This window comes from Fringilla coelebs (assembly GCF_963513975.1).
Source record: "Fringilla coelebs genome assembly, chromosome: 1".
In the NCBI taxonomy this organism is placed as follows: Eukaryota; Metazoa; Chordata; class Aves; order Passeriformes; family Fringillidae; genus Fringilla; species Fringilla coelebs.
The window spans coordinates 142,489,858-142,514,206 of record NC_140028.1 but is presented as its reverse complement, the minus strand read 5'-3'; the positions used below and the strand labels follow the sequence as shown (position 1 = coordinate 142,514,206).

The following is a 24,349-nucleotide window of genomic DNA, read 5'->3' as shown; positions in this document are numbered from 1 at the left end:
AGAGGTTTGGATTGCTTGTAAAATTAAATTACATAGAAAAATACCTTTCAGTCTTATAGATTTTCTTCCTTGAAGATATAACAATTATTTTTTCACTTCTGTAAATTAAGATTGGCCAGTCATTAACTAATTACCACGATTATTGCAGTTCTTCTAAGTATTATTAATTAGGTGAGTGGTACATTTAGAATTTAACATCTCATTTAGGAGAGTTTTGTTTAGCATACCTAATGCTCTGAAAGGCCTGAGCATGCTCTACATCACTTAAAGGACTTAAAGAGGAGTGCAGGGGAATCTTTTGGGGATTGGAGTTATCTATGGCTGGGAGTTACACAGTACAGCAACTCAGGAGTAAAAAGAGAGAGGCAGGCAGTGTGGAGATGGATACACCAACTTCTTTCTGCAGCAGAGAACTGCAGGGTTATTGGAGCTCAGCTGATGCAAAGTTATGTGTTGTTTGGCAGTGATGACTGGTTTTTACGTGCAATACCTTAATGTGTCTACATATATGTGCTGATGCTGTGAGAGCAAGCAACCAGAGTCCTACCTACCCTGTTAATTATTTCCTGTAATTCCATGTAGGTAGCTATTCTGCATCTCTGTTTGAACTTGCATGGATTATATATATTAAAGCAAAGTAATTTCTTCATCTGAGACTCAAGCTGTAATCTCTCTGGGGCAATAAATATCTTTTATATTGCTCTTGTATGAAGGTTGAGGAGGTGGTCCTTGTTACTCAGCTGTGAGCCTAGAAGTGACTACAATCCAATTAGCAGCCAAGATAATAACAGTATCCAGTAAACTAATGCTGTGCCTCTAAATTGGTTCTTTTGCCATTGTTTTGCTTAAGAAACTCTAATCCTATAAATTTCTTGATTGCCTGTAGCTCTGATTATAAAAGCAACTTTCCCCACCTACAGTGTAAGAAATAGATGGCTGAAAATCAAGTGTTATTTGCATTGCAAAGGCATCTCTCTGGTCCCCAGCACTTCTCTTTCTAGCATTCTCCTGTCAGGAGCTACATACGCACCCTTATCATCTATTTCTGTTTGTGCAAGAGAAAACAGAGAAGTTTATAAAACTATGTACCTGCTCATTTACCCAGACCAAGCTCTTCACAGAAACCTGTTGGAACAGCTTCTCAAAGCTCAATGCCTGCTCCACGTGCTGCTGCTCTTCACATTGGAGTCAAATATATCACTGCCAACCTCAGTCCTGGCTGAACCGTGACACGGGCAAGAGGCCACAGCTGTCAGGAAGTTGGTGAATGAGGATAGGGAGAGAAATAAAATTAAGGAGACAGAAACAATTGACACTGCGTGAAAATGAACCAGCTTTGCAATGCAGAGAAACAGGTATCTGGAGGAGAGTGGTTGAGAAGTGTGCAGCATGTGATTTTCCCTGACATGGTGGTTGTTCTTCCCATGGTGATGCCACCTTGTCACCAAGGTGGCACTGAAGTTAACTGGTGGGAATCCTTGACTTGCTCAAAGTAAAGAATCACTGCAATGTGGGATTGAAGTTGCTTTAGCCTGCAGATGAAGCTTTTGGCAAATAGGGGATTTAACTGGATCCAAAAGGTTAGCTGTATTTGCCAAAGAGAGAAACCCTGCTTCTTTTTGATGATACACACACAAAACACAATGAGGTTTTGTTAAAATAAATAGACAACCACTGCTCTGGAGAGGCTGGATGTGAACGAGCAACAGCAGTGTTAAGCCATTTCAAAGCAGAGTGAATGCAATTTTCACACCTATTCTTTTCTAATTTAGCTTCATTTGAAATCCAGGCATACCTCTTTCACTAATTTGTTATGGCAGTATTAATTAATGGAATTGCTCTACAGCAGTAAGAGCTTAGACTAAGACAGGTTAGAAGGACTACAAGATTAGAAAAAAAATTGCAAGTTGGTCAGATGAAGCTGAGGGCCACCTTGATCTCCTGAACTGAGCACACTGCACTTGGAAGGCCTGGGCATGTGTGGATGAATTTCTACCAGAGCAGACTCCTTAGGGTTGGTTAGATGCTGCCTCCTGTATTGGAATGTAAGAACATGAGCTTCCAAAGTGAGAAGAAACAATTGTCAGACTTCCGTGAAAACTTATAATTGAAGAAATTGCATTTTATTTGATGGAGAATATGAGTTCAGACCAACCATGCAAGGAAACAAGGAGTAATATTTAGTGACTTATCCAAGGTACAGTGAAGAGCTGTAATTTCCATTCTCCTGATTCTCTTTATGTCTGCCATGAGTTTAGCAGATCTCCAGGCTTCTATCTTAGCTACTGCAATCAGCATTGTGTTGATTGCAGTAGCTAAGTAGCTAGTCAACATTGTGCCCAGTCTCTGACCATCAATAGTATTTATTTTGCACTTCAGTGCCTGGCACAGATCAAACATCTGGTTGAAGAAGAACTGTCAGGTTGACGGGCAAATCTTGTGACCATTTCAGGTGGTTCTTGGGTTATCTCAGCTACCTTCTCTTCATCCTATACATGGGCAAGTGCACACATCTCCCACTTGTTATTGTACCTGTATGAGACTCACAGAAGTGGATTGATGCACTGCTGATGGCAGTAAAGAAGGCATGATCTCAATTATCTTGGTTTTAAATTATGAGATTAAATTTTTTTTCTGGTGTAAATTGTAATATGCCTTTGTTCACCTTTTGTGTATAATTTTGCAGTAAGCCGAAACACATTGTGCAGCAATCAAGGGAAAGAAAGAGTCACAGCAATGTTCTTTTTAAGAAAACACTGGTATTGTAAAGTGCTCAGAATTTCATGGTGTGTTTTCAGTAAGTGTTTTCATGGTGAGAGGCAGCTGAAGAAGCAAGCTGGATTGCAGATGACCCATGGAGTTTATCTATTTCTGGCTTTGCTATTCTTGTAGCCCTTTGTTTCATGTGAATCAGAAGAGATCAAGGTGACAGGGTTTTACATCCATGCTGTGCATTTCCTGGTGGTTCAGGAAGCCTCCTGTGTAGACAGCACCTCCCAGGACAAACTGGACAATACAGAATCACAGAGTCACAGAATCATTAAGGTTGGAAGAGATTTCCCAGATCATCAAGTCCAGCTTTTGACTGACCATCACCATGCCAACTAAACCACACTATTAAGTGCCACATCCAATAATTTCTTGAACACTTCCAGGGTTGGTGACTTTACCACCTCCCTCAGCAGCCCATTCCAATGCTTAACCACCCTGTCAGGGAAGGAATTCTTTCTGATGTCCAACTGGAACCACCCTGGCACAGTTTGAGACCACATCCTCTTTCCTGTTGCCGGTTGTTTGGGAGAAGAGGCCAAGCCCCACCTGGCTACACCCTCCTTTGGGTAGTTCCTCTTATTGTTCCTCTTTGGACATTTTACATTGAATCTCCCTTAGTCAGCAGAAAAGTGTGTCTGGCACACCCAAGGGCCTGGCTGAGGAACAGCAGGTCCCCTGGGAGCCCTGATGAGCAATGGTTTGGATGCCCAGCTCATTAGGACATCTGATTTTTTTTAAAACTTTCTTATACGTTGTGAAACCCAAAATTCCAGGACAACTGGACTACAGGTGTTATATGACTTTTGGCTATTTCCTGTTTCCAGTCAGGCTGTAACCACAGAAAGCCAAATTGTGGCCTTCTAACAGCACTGATAGCAGCAAGGCAAACAGGAGCAGAGACGTGCAAAATTGGAATACTCTCTGAAAGGATGAACACAGAGAAAAAACACGCTGCTGGATTCTACAAAATACTCAAAATATGCTGAAACTCTTACAGCTGATCTGTTTGCCTGTTCTCACTACCATTGAGTTAGCTGTTTGATATTCTAACAAATACAATGAAGTACATTAAAAAAATGAATGGTTGCATAGGACAATAGTTGCTCCTTATTCTGTGAAGAAATGAATCCCTCCTAATATTTCAAATTGTACTCCTAAGCTATTTAGGTTTCAGGGTGCTCTCTTGCTTTTAAACACTTATGGACATAAACCAAGACCTCTAAATAGGAATAGTTTTGAAAACTTGGCTTGAAGCATGTCTTTGAAAATGTGGTTCCCACAAGATCAGGGGAACAAGAAGGAGCTAAAACAATGCTTGGAGCAGCTGGCTCTGACCACAGCTATTGAGAGCTGCACTCTCCCCTGTATGGTTACACCACTTCAGCTGGCCAAAGACCAGATGGGCTGACTGAGGCAGTGGGCAAAGGCAGTCGCTTGATGGGGTACTGCAGTACACAGTGAGAACAGGAAAAAATGCTTCTGGATTTAATGCTTAAGCTGAAGTCAGTGGAAATAAGTCTGTTGGTTTCTCTGGAATTTGAAATATGATTTAGCGAGTAACACAAACTCAGGTTTTGTGTCTCAGCTGTCGTATCTGTTGATGAGAGCAGCTTGTAAGGAGGTCAGCAGAAATCAGTGTTAAGGCTTATCTCTCAATTAATGGGCTGAATGCTGGCATTAAGAGTAATCTTTTAGTTAGACAATACATAACCACTCAAGAAATACTGATGGAGAAAGTTCAGTGACACCTTTTCACTGACATTTATACTTCCAGAACAGTGAAGAGAAGAAGATAAGGAGGGCAGCAGTCTACAGAAAGGAGAAAAGGCCATAAAAAAGGGAACATACACTGGAGAATATGTCACTTAATGAACAGTTGGAGACTGAAAAAAATGTGATATTCAGGCAAAAGGTGAGTGTGAAGCCAAAAAAACAGGGAATATTTCAGAGAGCTCAGGAACTGAGGCAATGGTCCTTGTGGCGTAGTTTCAGAACATGACCAACCAGAGGTCAATGAATACATGGTATTTACCCGCTGACACACCCAGCAAAGTTCACTGGGGGCAGCAAAGCAACCACCAGAATGGGATTACTTATAGCCAGAATTCATTTGGGTAGGAAACGCTAGAGGTATCTCATTTAAAACTGTGTGCACTTTGAAGGAGCCCTGGAAAGGTGAAACTGACATGTTGGCTAAAGTTTCCAAAATGCCTGCAAAGCATTCTCTTAGAAGATCACTGTTATTATTGAACGATGTTATTATCCCACTGGTTCATGGAGTTTGCAACCTGGAATTAAAAGAAAAGTGGAGGATTATGGTGTATTTTAGAATTTCTCACATTTAACATGTTTTCTTTTTGGAAACATAGAAAGGAAACTTCTGGGTCACCAATACAATTCCTGGGTCCTGCAGGCAGTCATGTTACCTAGAGGATTAATCTCCTATCAAACTCCTTGAACATATAATGACCATCTTTACTAATGTTAATGAGAACTGCTACTCATAATTTGCATTTACACACTAGTTAAGGATCTTGAAGTGTTCTTTTATATAATATGCTCATTTTTATTACAGGCATATTGAATTTAAATGACTTGCCTAGGGTCTCACAGCAAGCCAACAGCAGAACGACTCTCAGTGCTCCTAGTGCTTTGCATTAAATCCTGGACATTAATGGCTCCCTTCATAAAGGGAGCTTTGTAGCTGTAGATCACCTCCTGGTGCTGATGAATCAAACCTTTTCTGGTAGTGCAAACAAATCCATAAATTACTTGAACCCATGTAATGCTTCCCAGTGTCTGCAAATCCTGACTTCCTGTGAACTCAGAAAATTGACACAACTCTGAGTAATGCTTAGATAGTCTTTGGTGTATGACTAGCTACAAAATGTTCATGTGCTAAGTATTCACCTCAGATCTATATTTTCTATATGAATACAGCAGAAATCTCTACATTTGTCCCAGGAAAGCTTCAAAACTTTCAGTATACCTTGTGCTGTTGGAGGCATATGTGAAAACAAAAAACAAAACAAAAATACCCAAGCCCTAAAATCAAACCAACTAAACAAAAAAATGACCCCCCAGTAGTAAGACTATAATAAGCAAAATTTCTTAACTTTTCCAGTGGCAGAATTTCTCTGACACAGTCACATTCCTCCCCAGTGATGTATCCTCTGAATAGCATGGTCTCCTCATCAAATATTAACTCCAAAAGGCTGAGATGGAGCACCCCTTTATACATGGGCTCCTCTCTGTTAAGAAAGACGCAGTACCACAGAATTACCTGAGTTTTCTTCCTGTGTCATTATTGCTGTCTCTAGCAAAGTGAAATGTTGGTGTTTCCCCTTATATTTTGCCCTCTCCTCTACGCTTCCCACGGAATGAGCTTCAAATTGTACCCAGTGATTTCAGGATACTATTTCCAAGCTTTTGCCTGTGGGTCTTTATCCTAGGTTACAATATAAAGATGTATTCTATTCCCATCCTCAAGAGCTGCTGAAACCAGGAGGGGCATTGTTTTTCCTTATCTCCTGTTAATGGGCTCATCAATGTCTTGCAGCATGACTCAGAGATAACTCCCTTTGGGAGCCATTTCTGTTTAATGGGCAATCAAGGACCCACCCTGTGGCTCTGAAGGATATCAGCCCACTGTGAGACGCTCTGCCCAGAGGGGAGGAGCTAAGCATCCCCACCTGGATATAATCTGGGTTTTGGGACAGAGCAGTCAGTCTTTCCACTGGATTTCCAGAGGAACGTCTGTCTTTTCCACTGGATCTTCAGGGGAAGACTACACCCTTTCTACAGGATCCCTGCTCCAACAGAACCACATTTGCCACTCCAGGAGGACTGCAGCCACCAATCCAACTGGATTGCTACCAACATCCAGACCAACAGGCTGTCAGGTTGTATTCTGACTTGTCAGTGATTTTTCTTTTGTTTTACTGCATGTATTTTGGCTTTCCTTTTCCCTTTTCCTAATAAGTTGTATTTCTGACTTGGAGTCTCTCCCTGGCTTTGCTTTCAAACCAGAACAGTCTTTCTATGGGAAAAGGCTGGTTTTGTGGCACGACACCAACAACAGCTACAGCGATACCAACGCCACCCATCAAAAGAATTCCTCCAAAGCGGCGGCAGCTACCCAGCAGCTCTCACCTGTGGCAAATGGTGACATTTACTCCTGCTGGGAATGTGGCTGGGCAGACGGATGTTAAAGAGGGCCTGCAAGGCCGCCTGCGCCGCTTGCCCCTTGGCCAGCTTCTTGCTACGCCCCGAGCCTTCAAACGTTCTGCCGTCCACTCGCACGGCCATCACGAAGCTCTTGATGTGCTGCTTCTCCACGGTCTCCGAGAGGCAGACGTAGCGCAGGCCCGAGCGCAGCTCGTTGAGCAGCACCACCGGGTTCTTCTCGCTCTCGGCCTTGGCCGCGCGGTGCTTGCCCGGCTTGGCGGGGCCCACCAGGTCCAGCGTGTGGCACAGCAGGCGCCCGTGCCGGTAGGCGGTGGAGAGCAGCTCGTTGTTGACGGGGTTGTAGACCGAGAAGTCCTGGCTGTGCGTGGATGGTTCGAACTCCTTGAACAGGGTGTCGGGGAAGTCGGCCTGGTCGGAAGTGAAGTCCGTGGATGGGCTGATGCAGTTTCCCATGGCGAAGTGGGCTTGGCAGGCGTTGGGGAACTGAACGAATGACTTCAGAGCTAGCTCTGCGGCGCGCATTTTGGCTTTCTTTTTTGTGGGGCCCGTGCCTTCAAATGTAAGTCCATTTACTTCCACAGCAACAGCAAAGACTGGAGCATGCACTGGACCTGTCTGGGACACCATTTTATATTGTAATCCTGGTTTGAGTTCGTGTAGCTGAACCAGAGCGTTCTTTGGCGTCACTGACCATGAAACTTTCTTCCAGATAAGTTGAAGTTTGCAGAAATGGCCATTATTGCCTTCCTCTAAGGGTCTTTTCCTCTTACTGCTAGTTGTTCCCCCTCTTGCCCTATCAGTAGATGCTATTGGATGATCCTCCAGGTTGCCAATGTTTCGATTTTCCTTTACTTCTGCACTGCTGGTACCTGTCAGTAAAGAAAGGAAACAACTCGCATTACAGTTGTCATCATCGTAGCTGACATTATGCCTAGGGCTGTCAGAGTAGCCAAAAAAGAAAAAAAAAGAAATAGTTGCTAAGCTCTTTTTAGGAGTTTTCCTTAAATATCTGTATAATGGTTGGTTTATTATTTCTAGCACAGTTTTTTCGCATGTTCTGAATGTTTACTTGTCCCTAAAGGTCTGCTTCTATTAGTCATTAGCCTTCTGTTTTAAGAAAAGATTGCATCATTCAAAGATGAAGCATAATGGATGCCATGTGACTTAAATGAACTACTTGATAATTGCTAGTAAAATGTAAATAGTTTGCAAAATTCCCTCAGGATGACAATTGTTCTATAATCCATGTGGCTGAATGCATATGAACACATTATTAGCAATCAGAAATGATTCACAAACAGAAAAATGGGCCAATGCATTGAATAATCTATTTGCAATGAATACATTGACTGTCTCTGCTCACACCATAGCCTCTTGCATTGTCAACTTAATGAATCCAGACTAGGAAATGATCTGACAGATCTTCATAGCATTTGAAACAATTATTTGGTCCAGACTCAAATCCCAGTTTAGTGAGTGAGTGCCTTTCTGTCAAACTCAATTGCAGATACTCTTAGTTTCTGCATCAGCAACAACTAATATTGCAAAAGTTGTAGATAAATCCCAATGAGACCAGGAGAAGCCAGAACATCATGATGGGAGCAATTATTGATGTAAAGGATGATCCGTGTCAAAGAAAAGCAACAGGAGAGAGAGGGTGACTGCCAGGAGTGCCAGGAAGGGAATGAAATGCCAGTGGGGAGCTGTGGAGGGGGAGCACTCTGTTGTTGGAGCAATGAATCCCTCCTGCCCTGGGCCATGCCTGTGCAATGTGCTGCAAGGCAGTGAGTGCTCTGTGCCACAGCATGGCTGAGCATGGAGAGTCATCCCACTGATGTCCAGAATGAGACACAAGATGTGCTGCTGGCTAAATAACCATCCTGTAAAATTTCTATAATTCTGATGAGTTTGTTTAAATGTCTTGCATCTCTGACACATACTCCAGTCCTACTGTGCATTTCCTGGGACAGAGATAAATGGAGGAAGTAAATATGGGTGTAACCAACCTACAAGGCAACCCATCCCAGGAGTGAGGCACCTGATCCCTTTCCAAGCAGAGCACTGTGCAGCTGCCTGCTTTAGTCCAGACACTGCTGGGCATGGAGCCTTCCCCAGGTTTTGGTTTGTTATTGTCAAACACTATCAAGCCACCTGCACCGGCTGTGTCAGTCCCATGCACAGAGGAGGTCCTGATGGTCCTTAGGGGACAGAGAATAGTCCTCCCACTTTCTGTAAGGGCATAGCCATGTTTGATTTTCTCTCTACTCTGATAATATAAGTTGGTAAGGATGAGTTGCTGGCTAAGCTTTGAGAAACTCCTGCTGGAGCACTGTGTCTGTGCTGCACCCCAGTGTTAGGCTGGGCCAAGAGATGCACAGGAGCCTGTGGAGATCATGTGGAACCAGCCATTGTGACTAAAACCTTCTTTTATATCCTGAAATGTTACACTTGTATTTAATTAATGTATTTAATACACTTGTATTTAATATTAAAGACTTTTTCCCATCAGAGCACTTCGTCTGCACTCATGCAAGTTGTTCCACAGAAAGAGGGCCACTGCTTAGACAGGAGCAATAATTGTGGCACAGCTGCCATGTGTGGGGGCCCATTTGCAGAACTGAGTCTTTAGGCTCCCTCTCCTGAAAGCCCTGCAGCACTCACTGAGCTTCCAGCCTGGGACTGTGTCTCACCAGAGTTATCACCAAAGAGTTCTCTCCTGCAGTGCTTTGCTGAGGCAGAACATGACAAGTTAAGGTTTTACTGACTAGTAAATTTTTACTTTCTGAAGCTAAGGGGACAGAATGAAGACAGGCGAGGAAGGAAAGAAAAGCAAAAGACCTACATAATCAATAAAAAAAATTCCATCATATGGTATTGAGCTGTATAAAATATGTCATCTTTAAACTAACCTCTCTGGAAATAAGATATTTAAAAGACCATGATAACTAAGGCACAAGGATAATGGGCTGTTTTCTCATTGAGTTCACACCTCTATTTATAGAGACTCTGCTCTGAAGTGAAAGGGAATATCTGTTTTAACCTCCTCTATCCAGCTTGGCAGTGTCTCTGGCCATTTTCCATCATGACCCTTTCTCATGTTTTCATCCCACTCAGAAGATTTCTCTTTAGTTGTGGGCATTTTTAACGTAAAGGCAAAATATTTTGATGCAGACATATTTTTTTAGCAGGAAACAGGTTTAGTTCTGTGTTTCACACCTCCTCTCTCATCTTAACCTAATAGGTTTTTACAGAGCCAATTATGGTACATAATGATACTGTAGTCAAGAAGAATGAAAAGAAAGATAGATCCTGCTTCACACAATATTCAGCTTTGAAAAGAATTTGTATTGATTATGCACCACTGAATAGGAAAACTCAAGAGGTTATTTGTGTTTATCATTCATATTGTCTTGTTCCATCTGGTTTTTCTTTCATGGTCAGAGAACTGTGGATTTGTGAACATGAATGTGTGACCTTAACGTCTTACCTTAACCACCCTCAATAAAACTATGGTCAACTAAAACCACAAAATAAGCATTACTTGTGTCTATAAATTTGTCTAGAGCCAACCAGAGCACCTGGTCCTGAAACACCAGGAAACAGCTCAGTTCTGCCCAGATCTCAGTGGGAGCTGCAGCAGCCAAGAGTCATCATGGCCTGTAAAGCAGAGGCAGCCTAAACTCAGTGAGTGCCTCAGAAAGTCTGTGAGCCTGATGGACTTGTGTGATCCCTGGCAGCTGCCAGGAAATGTGAAATTACTTTATACTTTCAGGTATCTTTGAAATAGGAAGTCTTTGAAATGTGTCTTTTATGAGACCTCTGTGTAGCAGACATAAGATTACCTCTCTAATGGTGGCACATGTACTTCTATTGTGAAAATCAGACAAAGCAGGCAAATGACTCCAAACTACACAAGATAAATACTGTAAGCAGCTGTAATAGAACAATCACAAGCAATTTTAGAAATGAAGAGCGCTAAAAGGAAAGAGGTAAGTCAGAGGATACACACAGGGAAAATGCAAAACTATGGATCATTTTCAGTCTTGTTATTTCTCATAATGTCTTTGTTCTTGACTCTCCCAAATATATTCTTTACATTTGGAAAAAAAAAAAGATAATAAATTATGGGTCTCCCATGATGAAAGGTTGGGGAATAATAACATTGAAAGGGGATGGAGTTAAAAAAAGGAGGAAGGAAAATATAGTTTTTTGGCAATAGTTTTTAATTTATTTAGTAAGATTTCTAAAAAAGTCCTGCCGCTTTGCACTGTAATATCTCCCCAGGTAACTTGATTAATTGATTTTTGCAGTTTCACAGGCAACGGGAGACATTGTGATCTTGTATTTGCTTCAGTAATTGAATGGGAGAAAGGAAAGCAGTTAGTGAAATATATTTATTTATGCACTATTCCTCAATATTCTGACTGCTCTTTCATGTTTTTCTCCTTTTGGTCATTATGCACAGTAGAGTTAACCTAGAGAGTTTGCATCATCAAGAGCATTTCAGAACTAAAATGCATCACTAATAATGACACTGACTATGAGTCTGGGTCTTAAGGGCTCTGCAGAACTAACCATCCGATACTCCACGCTACATTTGAAGAGATAATATTGTTCCTGTTGAAGGTTATTCTGCTGCCAAGCCAACTTCTAGGGAGGATGGGAAAGGAGAGGTGGTAGGTGGCATCTTCATTTTTGCTGGCATCTTTACTATTGAGTCACAATGGACATATTTTGAAAAGTTGTGATATTAAAAATAAGAATTTGCAATATCTGTACTATAGCCAACTCCTGATTCAACTGATAGCTCTGAGACAGGCAGTCACTGTCTTTCGAAATGTTTAGTAAACATGGATTGCTTATGTAGAAGGCATTTTTGCTGTTCATCTATATCACGTTGACTGCAGGTGTTGACTTCTCTAACTCCTGGAATACTTGAAAGCAAAAAGTCTTTAATCAGGAGCAGTAGGTACCTCTGTCCAAGGTACCTCCGTCCAAGGACAGCTCTGATATCAAAGGCAATGCAGGGCAGCCTCCACTTGCAAGCAAGATGGCATTTTCATACACTCACTGATTCCCCAACCAAGAGTTGGGAATGTTTCTACTGGGATTTTTAAGTTGATATTCTTGACTTAGGAATGATAAATTTGCAGCTAACAAGGGAAATAATTCTTTTCTCTCTCACATGAAAAAACACTTTTGTATTTTTAAACCTTCATGTAAAAACTCTAGGTAAGCCGTGATTTCTCTGTTGCTGGTGTACACTCCCTGGCAGCTCACAGGGTTCAGGTGGTTAAAATCAGTGTCATAAGACTTTGTTGGTGTGTAACACCACACTGCAGAGAGAAGCATTACCAGTGAAAAAAGTACAGGACTTTGCTTAAAGGGAAGATGAAAAGTTTGTGAAAGGCAACTGCCATTGTCTTACCTGCTCCAGAATGAACATACTCTACTTTGCCCACCTAACTCTCTGAAATAACTCTGAAATCCATGTCTACTACAGATCTTACCAATGAGGAAAATTATTCAATGATCTAATCACCTGACTTAGATTGATACTCAAATTCTGGTGCTCTGTGCCTAAGTTAGCAAAGAATGATATGCAGCAGAAAATGTGGGCAGAGACAGACCTAAGGACGTGCCTTCAGAGCCAGAACATTTTAGGCCCTGGAGAAATCCAAATGATAGCAATAGACACAGTTTTCAAAACAAAAATAAGGAAATAGTTTTGGTGAGGGATTGCTTGGAGCTCTGCCTCCTGAAATGGGATATTCCCTTTTTTCTTAGAGACAGGGATGTCTGTCTCACAGTGTGAGGCTGTATCTCACACTGGGAACAAAAGCTCTGGGGCCTCATGCTGTCTGAAGAGGAATTTGACCAACATGCTCATAACTGAGCATGCCTCAGTACATTGAATCTGAGTCTGGAATGTGTCCTTCAAGAAGCTGCAGCAGTTGAAATCAGTGTGTTGGGGACCATCAGCTCCCTCTGCAGAGGTGCTGGTGTGTGCTGCCCTGAGCCTGTGCCTGTGGCAGCACTCCATAATGAGATCCCCAGGAATCATATGCTCCTGCTAGAGGTACAACCTGGATTCAAAATTATCTGTGGCTGGTGATAATCTGCCTTGATCCCATGGCAAAGTGGGGATGGCACATTTAAAGATCAGGGACAGGCATAGGCTTGTAACATCATGAAAGGCAGACAGGTTAAAGCACAGAACAGGGAATGATTATTCACTGTTTCATGCAATCCCAGCACTAGAGACAGCAGGTTTGAAGCAATAAAAGGGTTCACTTTTTGACAACACTCTACATCACTCCTTGTTCCTGGCTGTTGTTGAGATCAGAAGTATCAGTGGGCTCTGGAGAGGACTAGACAGTTCTGTTGATGCCTAAGAAATATGATGATTCAGGTGCAAGCTCTAGCAGAGTAAATTTTTGGTAGGGGCTAGAGGGATATACGAAGGGGAAGATCCCTATTTAAATGTCCTTTTCCTCAAAGCATCATTAACAAGTCCTGAAGACAATGTACAGAGCGAGGCTTCCTATTTCTAATCCTCTGTGATATTTCTTACATTATTAGGTAAAAAAAAATGAATAGGGTGGTCCTTTCCTTGCGTGTTCAAGATTAGACCATCATCAGAGACAGATGCTTACTTTACCCACAATTCCATTCCAAAGGTGCACAGTGCCTTTGATAGGTTTTTCTGGTATTAGTTCATTGATCATAAACCACAAAAATCATGGCTGTGTGCTAATAATCACCTGTTGAAAAAGCAGGTGCAGTTAAACTGCATGGCTCCCTTTGTAAAGAAGGCCTAAGGGAATGTGAAACAGGATTTGTATTCATTTCAGCTGGTGGAACTCTGCCCATTGATACAGCACAATCAGGGAAGCAGTGCTCCCACAGGATGCTCAGTGAGCAGAAAACTACAGGGATAAGCAACCCACTTTTCCACCTTGCCAGCATTCTCCTGGGCTCCTGTTAAATTGTTAACACAGGAGAAGATTTTTCCACTTGTTCAGAGCAAATCTCTGAAGCTCTTTAAAATATGGAATTACTCCAGAGGTACATGTGTGCTATAGGCTTTAGTGGGATTTAGGCCACTATACTGCAAGTGAAAACAGCAATATGGATGAATTTAAATCAATTCATATTTTTAAAAAAATATTTAAAGATTCGAATAGTAACACCTAAAACATTTTCTGTGTACCAAGAAATAAATAGCTGCCTTTTCACTGGAGCATATGTTTGACCAAAGGGAGAACTGGGTAGGATGACCCTGAAAACAGTGACATTTGCTGTTTCTCTTTCAGAAAACGTAGCTTACCCTGTCCATGTGAGCTGTTTTACAGCCCACGCAGGCACAAAGCTGTCTTGGTGTTACAGTAGCAATAAGAAAATGGTGTTACAGTGTTTGGCTTGTACAAACTTCCTACATTACCTAAAAATAACTAAGTAGCACATTTGGGAACTATTACGCAGGAGGCGCCTGCACAAGCTCATCGTGTGCATAATATGTTTCCTCTGTGTGTGTGTATACTCCTAACACATCTTCCTGAAAATACAGCCTTCCTGGGAGCCATTCTGAAGGATTTTCAGGATATTTTTTTTTTTGCCTTCGCTAAGATCTGTAATTGCCTGCCTTCGCTGTGCAGCAGAATAGTGTGATGTCCATGTGATGCTCAGCAGCAGAAAATAGCAGGCTGTGCTTCTTCACTCCTCCAGCAGCTCTTCCCCTTGGTGGTGCACCATGACCAAAGCAAGGCAGATCAGCAACAACAAGGGAAAATCACCAAATTCCTCCCACTGAGTGGCTCTAATAGGGCAACATGGCAGCCTGTGTCTGGCTGGAAAAGAAACCAGTCTGGTAGGTGATACTAAAACATTGCTCATTTGGTTCAGAAAGCTTCCCTTTTTTTTTTTTTTTTTTTTAAAGATTCAAGTTGTGTTTCAATAAGCAGGCAGGATACCACGCAGTAATTGTTTCTAGGTGACAAATGGAAGGGTTTACTGAGGGTTATTAATTCCTAACTGCCCCTCTTGGGCTCCCTGGTGTTCGCAAAACTTCTCAACTTCAAACCCAGCAGGACTTTCCTCCAGCTGTACAGTCATGGGCTCAGACAGGTGGTTGAGGTGTAAGGGCCCAAGAGAATACTAATTAGCCATGAGTGGTTAATTTTTAGGTTATAACTGGTTTATTTAAGCCTGGTTAATCAATTCTCATTTTGATGATTCTGTGCAGGGCCAGGAACTGGACTTGATGATCCTTGTGAGTCCCTTCCAGCTCCCTTCTGTGATTTCACATGAGGACTTGCCAGTAGTTGCAAAACCACCTCCTTTCCACAATTGCTCCTCTACTGTAGTTATTTTATTTTTGAACTTTATTTTCATCCATAGAGAAAAGAGATTGCTTACTTAAATTGTCTTCATCCTCCATGGTGGTTGGGCCAGGACTCAGGTACTTGAAGGGTGCTATGAAGGTTGACAGTATGCTGAGTTTTTCTAGAAGAAAACAGAAGAAAAGATACACATAAACACATAAAATAGGTACTCAGTCAATGCATTCACATCTACTTCACACTTTTTTGCAGGGCAAAACATCTTGGTAAGTCTGTTTGGTTTTAAGACCTGAAGGAATGGCCTGAAGTTGTGTCAGTGAAGGTTTAGGTTGGATATTAGAAAAAGGTTCTTCCCTCCGAGGTTATTTGGGCACTGACCCAGGGCAGTGGTCACAGCACCAGCCTGACAGAGTTCCAGAAGTGTTTGGACAATTATCTCAGGAACTTGGTGTGACTCTTGGGGATGGTGCTGTGCAGGGCTGGGGGTTGGACTCAATGACCCTTGTGGATCCCTTCCAGCTCAGCACATTCTGCGACTCTCAAGTACCATCACAGTTTACTGAACCTCAATGCATTTTTTACAGCTGGCACGTGCTAACACCAAACACACACTGCTCCTGGTTTCTGCCCCCATGTAGTGTTTGTTGGCTGTGCTTCCCAGCAGTGGTGCCTGAGCACTGCAGACCAGGGGATGATCCAGCTGGAATGGGGGAGGCAGTCAGCCCTGGGAGAAGGGACATGAGCGCTGCTCTAATGGATCAGATCATCTACTTCACTTGTTTCCTCTCCCCAGTGGAGGCTGAACCAGAATTCTTAAGAGAAAACTCAGTGATGGATGGCACAAAAGACTACCATGGCTTGTAATTCTACCAGTTTTTGATATGATTTTTGGAAAACCCTTATGGTGTGCCCAGAAAGCTATTGTTCACTCAATAAGAACACAATTTGAAATCCCTCTTGTGTGTTCATATGAAGTGCTTTTAACTGCAGTTTCCCTTTATCCTGCAGATAGTGTGTGGCAGAGACATTTACTTCCAGTGCCATGATCAGACTCTGCGTTAGAGGCCAGGGCAGATTCAGCAAAATGAGAACTCAAACTGATTTTACTAGGTTAATATTTGGCTCAGGATTTATCTATAGGGAAAAGCTGAAGTTAACACAAACACTAGAAACAGATATATATTTAAGTGTTTTATTTCCTTTGATAAGTAGTTTGTTTAGCTGAACATTTATTTTGTTTAGGCTGAATTCCTTCTGACACACTGTGGAGACTTTATTAAGGTCCAACAGTAGCAGAGTGCATACTTGACAGAAGAAACACATCTAACACATCCAACACATCTAACAACGGTGATCCAACGGTGATCCACAGCTATGAAGAACTTTGTTGCTATCCTAAAGTACTTCTCTGCTTAGAAAGCCTCAGCTATGGCTGAGGAAATAGGCAGCTGAGGCTCACCTATTTCCTCAGTGAAAATGCTCTTCATCCTGCACATTGTGAACAATGTTGGCCTCTCATCCTGTGGCAGAAGCATCAAAATCAGACCAAGAATGTATTTTTTCAAATGACACAAGAAAAAATATTTCCACGGGAAATTTCTTTATCATTGACAAAATATTTCTCTGAATTTTCTCAAACTATCTGCCTGCTGAAGTACCACTGGTCAAGAAGGTATTCCAGCTGAAGAGCTTTTTAAACTTTTTCAGCAGCACATCTGTTAGCTTTTTGACCTGGTTCTTCCTACATTTGCAAACAATCCTTGTTTTTGTTAAAGACTTATCAGAACCCATCAAAAATGACTGCATATATTTGCCCTTGCATGGGTAACATTACAGCTCAACTCTGCTATGGGAATTCACTGTAAAAGCTGCTCTTTGTTAAGTAAATACAATAAGCAGAATAAAAGATTGCCTGAAGAAAATCTTTTTCAGTCCAGAAACCTTTCAGCCCAGACTAATATATAATTAGAGCACAAATTAGCCTCCTTCAATTGCAATTTCATTATGGAATTGCAGTGATGTCAGGACCAAAAGAATGAAGCTCTTTATGAATGCAATAGCCAGAAGATTTTTCTAAGTGAATTCTTTGACACTTTTTTGCTAAGGCATTTCTCACTGAGAAATGTGGTGTCTCTGTACGACGTCTCACTGTGTGTGAGACTGTTGGGTTGTGATCCTGATAAAGGCTGGTATTCACTCCTGACTTCCTCAGCTGGTTTCTTTGATTGAAGTGAAAAGAGCGTAGGCTTTTGGGACCTAATCCAAAGGCTGCATTTGGTAAGGGAAATGTTTCAGATGATAGACACAGGATCAGGGCAGCCCCTGGCTGCAGTACCAGCAGTGACTGTTGTGTCTGGGTACTGAGATCCTAAAGTGTGTGTACTGCACCTGTGCCCGACTGCTGACAGCTGTCAGACCTTCAGGATTAACCCTCAGGACACTGATGTCACACACAAACATAAATCTTCTTTGCTGAGAAAATATTCTCACTTCTCATAGGGAGTTAACCCATTAACCAAGCACTATGGAAGGGCTTTCTTGCTGCAGTGGCTAATGCTTACTCCTGCCACCAATCAAAATGCAAATCCATTTAGTTTTATACTATACTATTGCTAGGTAAAGGGATATTTTATTATTTAATTTTGTGTAATTGATAGGTGAAATTTACAATGTGGATTTAAAATTAATCAGTTTCATTTTATTTTGTCTTAAGGGGTCCTTCAACTATCTTAAGCTTTTGTTGGTACTGTTTTCCACTTGTCCCCAAAGCCCTTGCTGGTGACTTCACTTTGTGTGGCAGGGAAACAGGATGTGAAATTTGCTGCAGCAATGGATGGGATTGTGTCAACCAAACACAGGCAGGTCCTAATAACAGGATATACTTCTATCAATACCAATGATAAAGATTATAATTCAATATGTCAATCCATTGGCTAAGCAAGGGAACATTTAGGGTGTGCCTAAATGGAATGAGGAGGAGGGCAGGGTTTTCAGTAAGCTCTGTGAAAAGAGAAAAGCTGTAGTATACACACTGCACAGATGAATTAGTGACCCAGAGAAGGAGGAAAAGATAAATGACAGAATAATTATTGAAAGTTTTTACAAGGAAATAGTCAGGTTAGGTTTAAAATCATTGGTATTATTGTGTACTTCCATCTTTTGCACATTATTGCCTGTTGCTGTACAGACCATGAGGCACTTCAGCTTTATTACTAATGGTGAAATTCAGTGTTAATTAGGAGACCTATGTATTCATACTTTATGATTCCTGTGTAGGTCAATGTCCATCATAATTAGTCTTGTTTCCAGCACTTTGATGAAATCTTATGAATAAGAATAAAGGACAAGGTTGGATTTGAAAAAATCATAGAGAGAAATACCATGAAAGCCTCCTCCTCTCATTCTCTTTTCCTTCCATGACTTTGCTATTTTTTTTCCTTTTTTTTTTCCTTTTTTTTTTTTCCCCCAAAAAGAAGCAATAACAGGTAGCCCAAAACTAGAACAGCTATTTTTACTTCATAATTGTAAATGCTCTCTGCATTGTCTGAGGAAGTTATTTTTCAAGGTTAGGAGAGAGGGTTTAAGCAGAAAAAAAAGACATTTCAAAAACTGTTTTCTACAGAAATGCAGACTATATAACCCTACGTTTATGAGAAGTAATACATGAAGGTATTATTGCTGGCATTCCAGTTGTACCCAAAGTCTCTGATGCCATGAAGAAGAGGTTTCATAAGGGCCTACATGGACACAAGGAAAGCTTTATTTACTATGGAAACTGAGAGACAAAGAGCAGGTATAGTAGAATTTGTCTCTAGCTTCCCTGGAACACTATTGCAAGATGATAGCATCATATTTTGTAGTGCATTCACTATAAAAACAGTCTTCCAAGTGGAAATCTGCTCCAGTACTATAAGCACAAAAATCATAACTTCTTCTGAAGAGGAGCCTATTACAGGAAGGAAACCTCAATCTTCTGTTTTGGGATGGAAAAGGATTTCAGTTCACTCTTCCAAGGATATATTTTCCAGCAACAACAGTAAATAGTTAACACAGAATCGTGAACAGTGTTTTTACAGTAGCCATAAAAATAATTAAAAAAAAACCCAAACCCATGGAGCAGGATATGTGTTGCATGAAATACAGAAAATGCTTTAGTACAAATGATTCAGCAAAGCCAGGCACATAAGGCAGGCAAGTTTCTGCTAAAACCTGCTTTTTTGTGAAGTTGCTCTTGCCCTGGGGATGCAGTCAGAAGGCTGGTCACAGGTCCTGTAAATACACTTTTATTGTGAAGACAAGAATGCACATATACAGCTATAAACACCTTTGTGCCCTTCATACCTATCAGTATTTGAAGGGCACCAGACAATACTGCTTGATCATCAACTCTAGGGAAGTTCTTTCACTCTCAATCACCAGAATAAAAGCAACAGGAACAGCAGGAGCTCAACACTTTTAAAAATCAGCCCTTATACATGTTGGACAAATTGTTTGGCTTTGAGAAGAGCAGACTGAGTGGGGTCATAACAGCAGCCTGCAAGCACATAAAGAGCTGCTGCATGGAAGAACAGAGTAAACTGTGTTCCATGTGCATTAACACAACCAGAAGTAATGGACTTAAATTGCACCAAGGAAAATTCACTTTAGACATTAAAAAACCCTTCCTAACAGTAGGGATAGTGCAGGGCTGGAATAGCTTCTCTGGTGGGGAGGTGCTGAAGGGCTGTAGGGAGACAGCTGGAATCTGCAGGGGGTTGCACTTCCTTTACAGAAAGGGCCCATCCTTTATACTCTCTCATCTCTACAGACTCCAGCAGAAAAACTTGCCCTGACCATGAGATCCTGCAGCAGGTTCTAGCTCAGACTTGGAAAGGTGAGCAGCATTTGCTGGTATTTGCAGAAGTTTGTGGCATGCTCTTTTCCTGGGCAGCTAATGAGCACTATTAATAATTGTTTTTCAAAAATGCAACTTTTAAACACAAGAAGGATTGGACAGATGGATACCGGTGGTTTGCCAGATCAGAGTTACCAATGTTTTACTGAATTAGTTTTATTTTCACATTCAAATTGATTACCATAAACTACTTTACTTGTCAGAGGTCCCTTCAATAGTATTCTTTTAAAAACACAATGCAGACATTATAAACCAGTCCTAAGTAATTCATTTGGTTTGTGTAGAGTATGAAATTACTCAGGAAGGGACAAACATGATGCAATAGTGTAAACTCAGCTACAAAATCTCTTGGAAAAAAAAGTATTTTTTATTTCTCTAAAGCAGTATTTGCAGCTACTTGAATAGTTACATTTTTACAGTTTTGTTTAGCCTTTAGGGAGGGGGGATACAGGGAAAAGAGGGCCTGCACATCAGGAGATGATTCTTTATCTTCCTTCCCATTTCTTAGTCAGTTCAGGCTTGGGCTGACACTGACTTACAGGATGAAGAGATTCTTAATGCAAAAGAAAAATATGGCAAATTTGTGGAGAAAATAACAATGTCTTTAAACCACAGTACTTACTGGGAAGGCTCACAGCCTTCTAAATGATGGATTTTATGGCCATCATGCTTCATCATTTAATTTAAGCAGCTGGTTTGTAGATAGGGATTCACTTGCATGGGGTCAGAATCAGCCCTTACAGCTGAGTTTGAGAACCAGCTGTTGAAGCAAAGGTTTCTGAGTGTGCAGGGCTTAGCAGCACTGCCCAAGTGCTTTTTGCTTCACAGGCAAGTAGGCAGGCTCTGTGTGATGCTGTACATCCACACTGGCACAGCTGCTCTGGGGTTCCCATTAATTACCACCACAGTTCCACTGGGGCTGGGAGGGTCTCTGTCCATCCCCTCCAGCCATGTCCAAGTTGGAAATGGGACTGCCCTAAAACCCTTCAGAGGGCTGACGTTTCTATAGATGGAGCAGCAGCTTTGGCTGCTGCAGGAGCTCTACCTTGGTGCCTTGCATGGGATAAGCTCAAGCCTGCATATATTTGCAAGAGGCTATTGGCACATGCCCATTCCTGCTTGGTTTGAGTTTTCTTCTCTCAGCCCTTCACTGTGCAGTCTTAGATTGGAGCTCTCCTGACATCACAGACCCTTGAGAGCCATCAGTCAATGCAAATGGAACAGCACACCTGGCTGAGCAGTCCAAGGGGGAAAAAGGAGCCTTTGAAGTGGAGAATATGAAAGGGTTAAAATATGTGTGACTGCTCCTGTCTGTAGCTATAATGCTTGGCACCCCTGTGAGCATGAGGTCTTTGAGGTGGGCAGTTACTAAAGGTCTGCATTTTATAATTGGTTTTTAATCCAGAGCAGTTGCTGTGATATCCCACCCTGGCCCACATGGGAACTGTTAAGGAAAGCTTTCCTTGGGGGTAGCAGAGAAATAGGCAGAGAGAAAAACCTCCTGGTTGAAAATGATTTTTGACTGGAACAATTTTCTTAAAAACAGGGACAAAAGGGACTATTGAGATTAAGGAATTTAGTTTTTTAAAAGTAAAATAAATATTCATCATTACTTTATTTGTTCTCTGCTTCAGCAAGGACCTGAAACAAAGATGTAAAATATCAGGATATTGTTTTTAGTCTGATAACTAAAGGGAAGACAAAACCAGGGAACATTTTGGTAGTCAGCATTTTAGGAGAAGGTTTTCAGCTGCTCAAAGCAGGTTGTGCCTCGAGTTAGAAGTCAGAGGTGTGAACCTGGAGCCATGAAATCTTCCTCTGAAACAGGGCAGCAAGCTGTTCGGTACGATGCAGTGCCCAAGCACCTGCTTCTCTGCCTTGCCTGGAAGTGGAACATGGCCTGCCAAGCGCAGGGGTCTTCTGTAACTAGATATTCTTGCTGCCTGTATAATTTTTTTTTAAGTAGTTCTTGGATCAGAAAATATCTCTTTGCTCTATTCTTGTTCAGTGCTTAGCAATATGGGTTCTGTGTCCAAGAGGAGAGCCCTGAAATGCAATTATATCAAGTAGCAAGAACAGTTTATGGTATTATGATACTGCAGAGAACATTGAATGTGAAACATCAGTTAGCTCAGGGGCCTGGCAGCTGGACTAATCCTCTGTGCATCCTGTCCCAGCTGTCTGCTGACCCAGAACTGCTACCTTGGAAAGCTTTTGGGGAAGCTGTGTGAAATGTTTAACCAGGGCCAGTCCAACAGCTAACAGGCAGTGGCAGGTCCATGCCCTGTGCTCTGGCCCCTCTGCATCCCACCAGTGCCTCCACACAGGGCTGCACTCGTTTTCTCTGAGGCCAAAGTAACTTCTGCCTTATCACTTAGGAAGCAGAAAGGACCAGCAAAAGCCCTGTGCCTGTGATTTGTATGGATTCATTCAATATGGTCTGAGGTACACAGGGATGTGTTTAATTGAGCACACCATGCATTAGGACATCATTTCTTTCTACAGTGGCATGTCCTGCAGCTCTCCTGCATTTCTGGAATGGACACAGTGGGGTTTAGCTGCAGATTTGTCATGAATTCAAATAGGCACTTGCATAGACAAATCTCAGGGGCTTTGGTGTTCTGTACCAGCTCACTCCAAGCTCCTTCACCATGGAAGACTCTATGGAATGAAAAGTGTTGTGTTGTGAAATATTAGTTTCTTATTACTTCCAGTAAAGAGCAAAGTAAGTAAAAACACAAAGTGGTTGATGGATTTTTAATAAGAAAGGCAATGTGTCTGTGTTTTGTTCTCTGTTAGATTCCTTGGAAATCAATTTGAAATATAGTTCAGCCTAGTAAAATTAGATCTAAAACTATTTAATTTTGTTGCTAGAGTGTTTCTCTCTCCTGATGCCTTGCTTGAGGACACATAGAGATAAAAACTCTTGAGTTATTATCAGTTTATGTGAATCTGTCTGCCTGTGGAGTGTACTATATTATGTATTTCTAAGTGATCTGGCTGTGGCTTGGAAATGGCAGTTTAAAATCCACTTCTTAGCAAGCTTCTTATGCTGTTTGAACATTCATTTTGGAAATATTTTTATTTTGCTCTCTACAAACTATGACATGTTTTTATTTCCTCTTTTTATTTAATCCCTATTTTTTTGGGGGATGCCATCACTTTAGAAAACTGGAGAAACACAGAGAAAGTAATAGCATGAAACACACCTGTTCCCAATGTGTGCTGGACAGAGATGCAAGAAGACCACAAAAATAGGCAGTGGATTTATTAAGCAAACAATAAATCAGTGTGATTAACTATGACTGTTTGATTGTATGCCAAACAGTATTATCAAAGAGAAAAGTCTTCAGTCATATGGGCAACTAGTTTGGCCAGTACCAGGGTGAGTGGGTTAGTTTCTCATCAGTCTGTGTCTATGTACAAATCCACACTGTTTAAGGAGACTTTGCTAAGCTGGAACAGAAAACTGTATGAAAGTTCTGGATTTGGGTTAAGGGAGGTTTGCCTATCACTAATTTAAACCTGTCAACTAAATTATGATTATGTGAAACATGAGTGGTCTAACCCAAAGTAAGAGTAGCACAGCTAGTAGAGGTATTTAAAAGGATGCCTGGAGTCAGTGGAGCTGAGGGCTGGGGAGCAAAGCAGCTTTGCAGGCAGGAATACAGACTGATGCTCAGCACTGTCCATGCAGAAGGACAAGGAGCATACAAAGCTTTGTGCTGCACTACCTGATTTGGAAGGGTTTGCCACCTTCTGAAACCAGCAGTCCACTCAGGTAGATACATTCTAAGGTGGGTCTGAGATGCTGATACCAAGTCTCAGTTTTCCAAACTCTGTCTCCAAGTTCAGCCACTATCTGCTGTAAGAAAGGCTGAACAACCCCAGGAGGGACTGACATCATTGGCATGGACATGTACAATTAATGCCAATGGGATAAATGCAATAAAGCCCTTCCAGCAGGTGCCTATTGATTTTACCTGGGACATGGATTTAGGCTAAAAGACTAACTAGTAGATGTCCAAAGCTAGGAGACATGATTTCTACACTACCTTCCTGGGAAATCCTGACCTGTGTTACCACTGCCTGGGGCTGGATTACAAGGTGCAGAAGAGGATGTCCTGTTTCCCTGAGCATTGCAGCCCCTGCA

At 41.7% G+C, this 24,349-nt stretch overlaps 1 protein-coding gene across 1 annotated transcript in view; it reads right to left on the bottom strand.

Annotated features, from left to right (window-relative positions):
- Positions 1–24,349, bottom strand: part of ADARB2 (adenosine deaminase RNA specific B2 (inactive)) — a gene marked incomplete at both ends in the record, with an annotated part of 302,283 nt that overhangs the window by 90,590 nt on the left and 187,344 nt on the right. The window contains 2 exons of the mRNA XM_084213135.1: positions 6,925–7,829; positions 15,379–15,465. Of these exons, the coding sequence (XP_084069261.1) occupies positions 6,925–7,829; positions 15,379–15,465 (992 nt within the window). The remainder of the gene's footprint in view (positions 1–6,924; positions 7,830–15,378; positions 15,466–24,349) is intronic.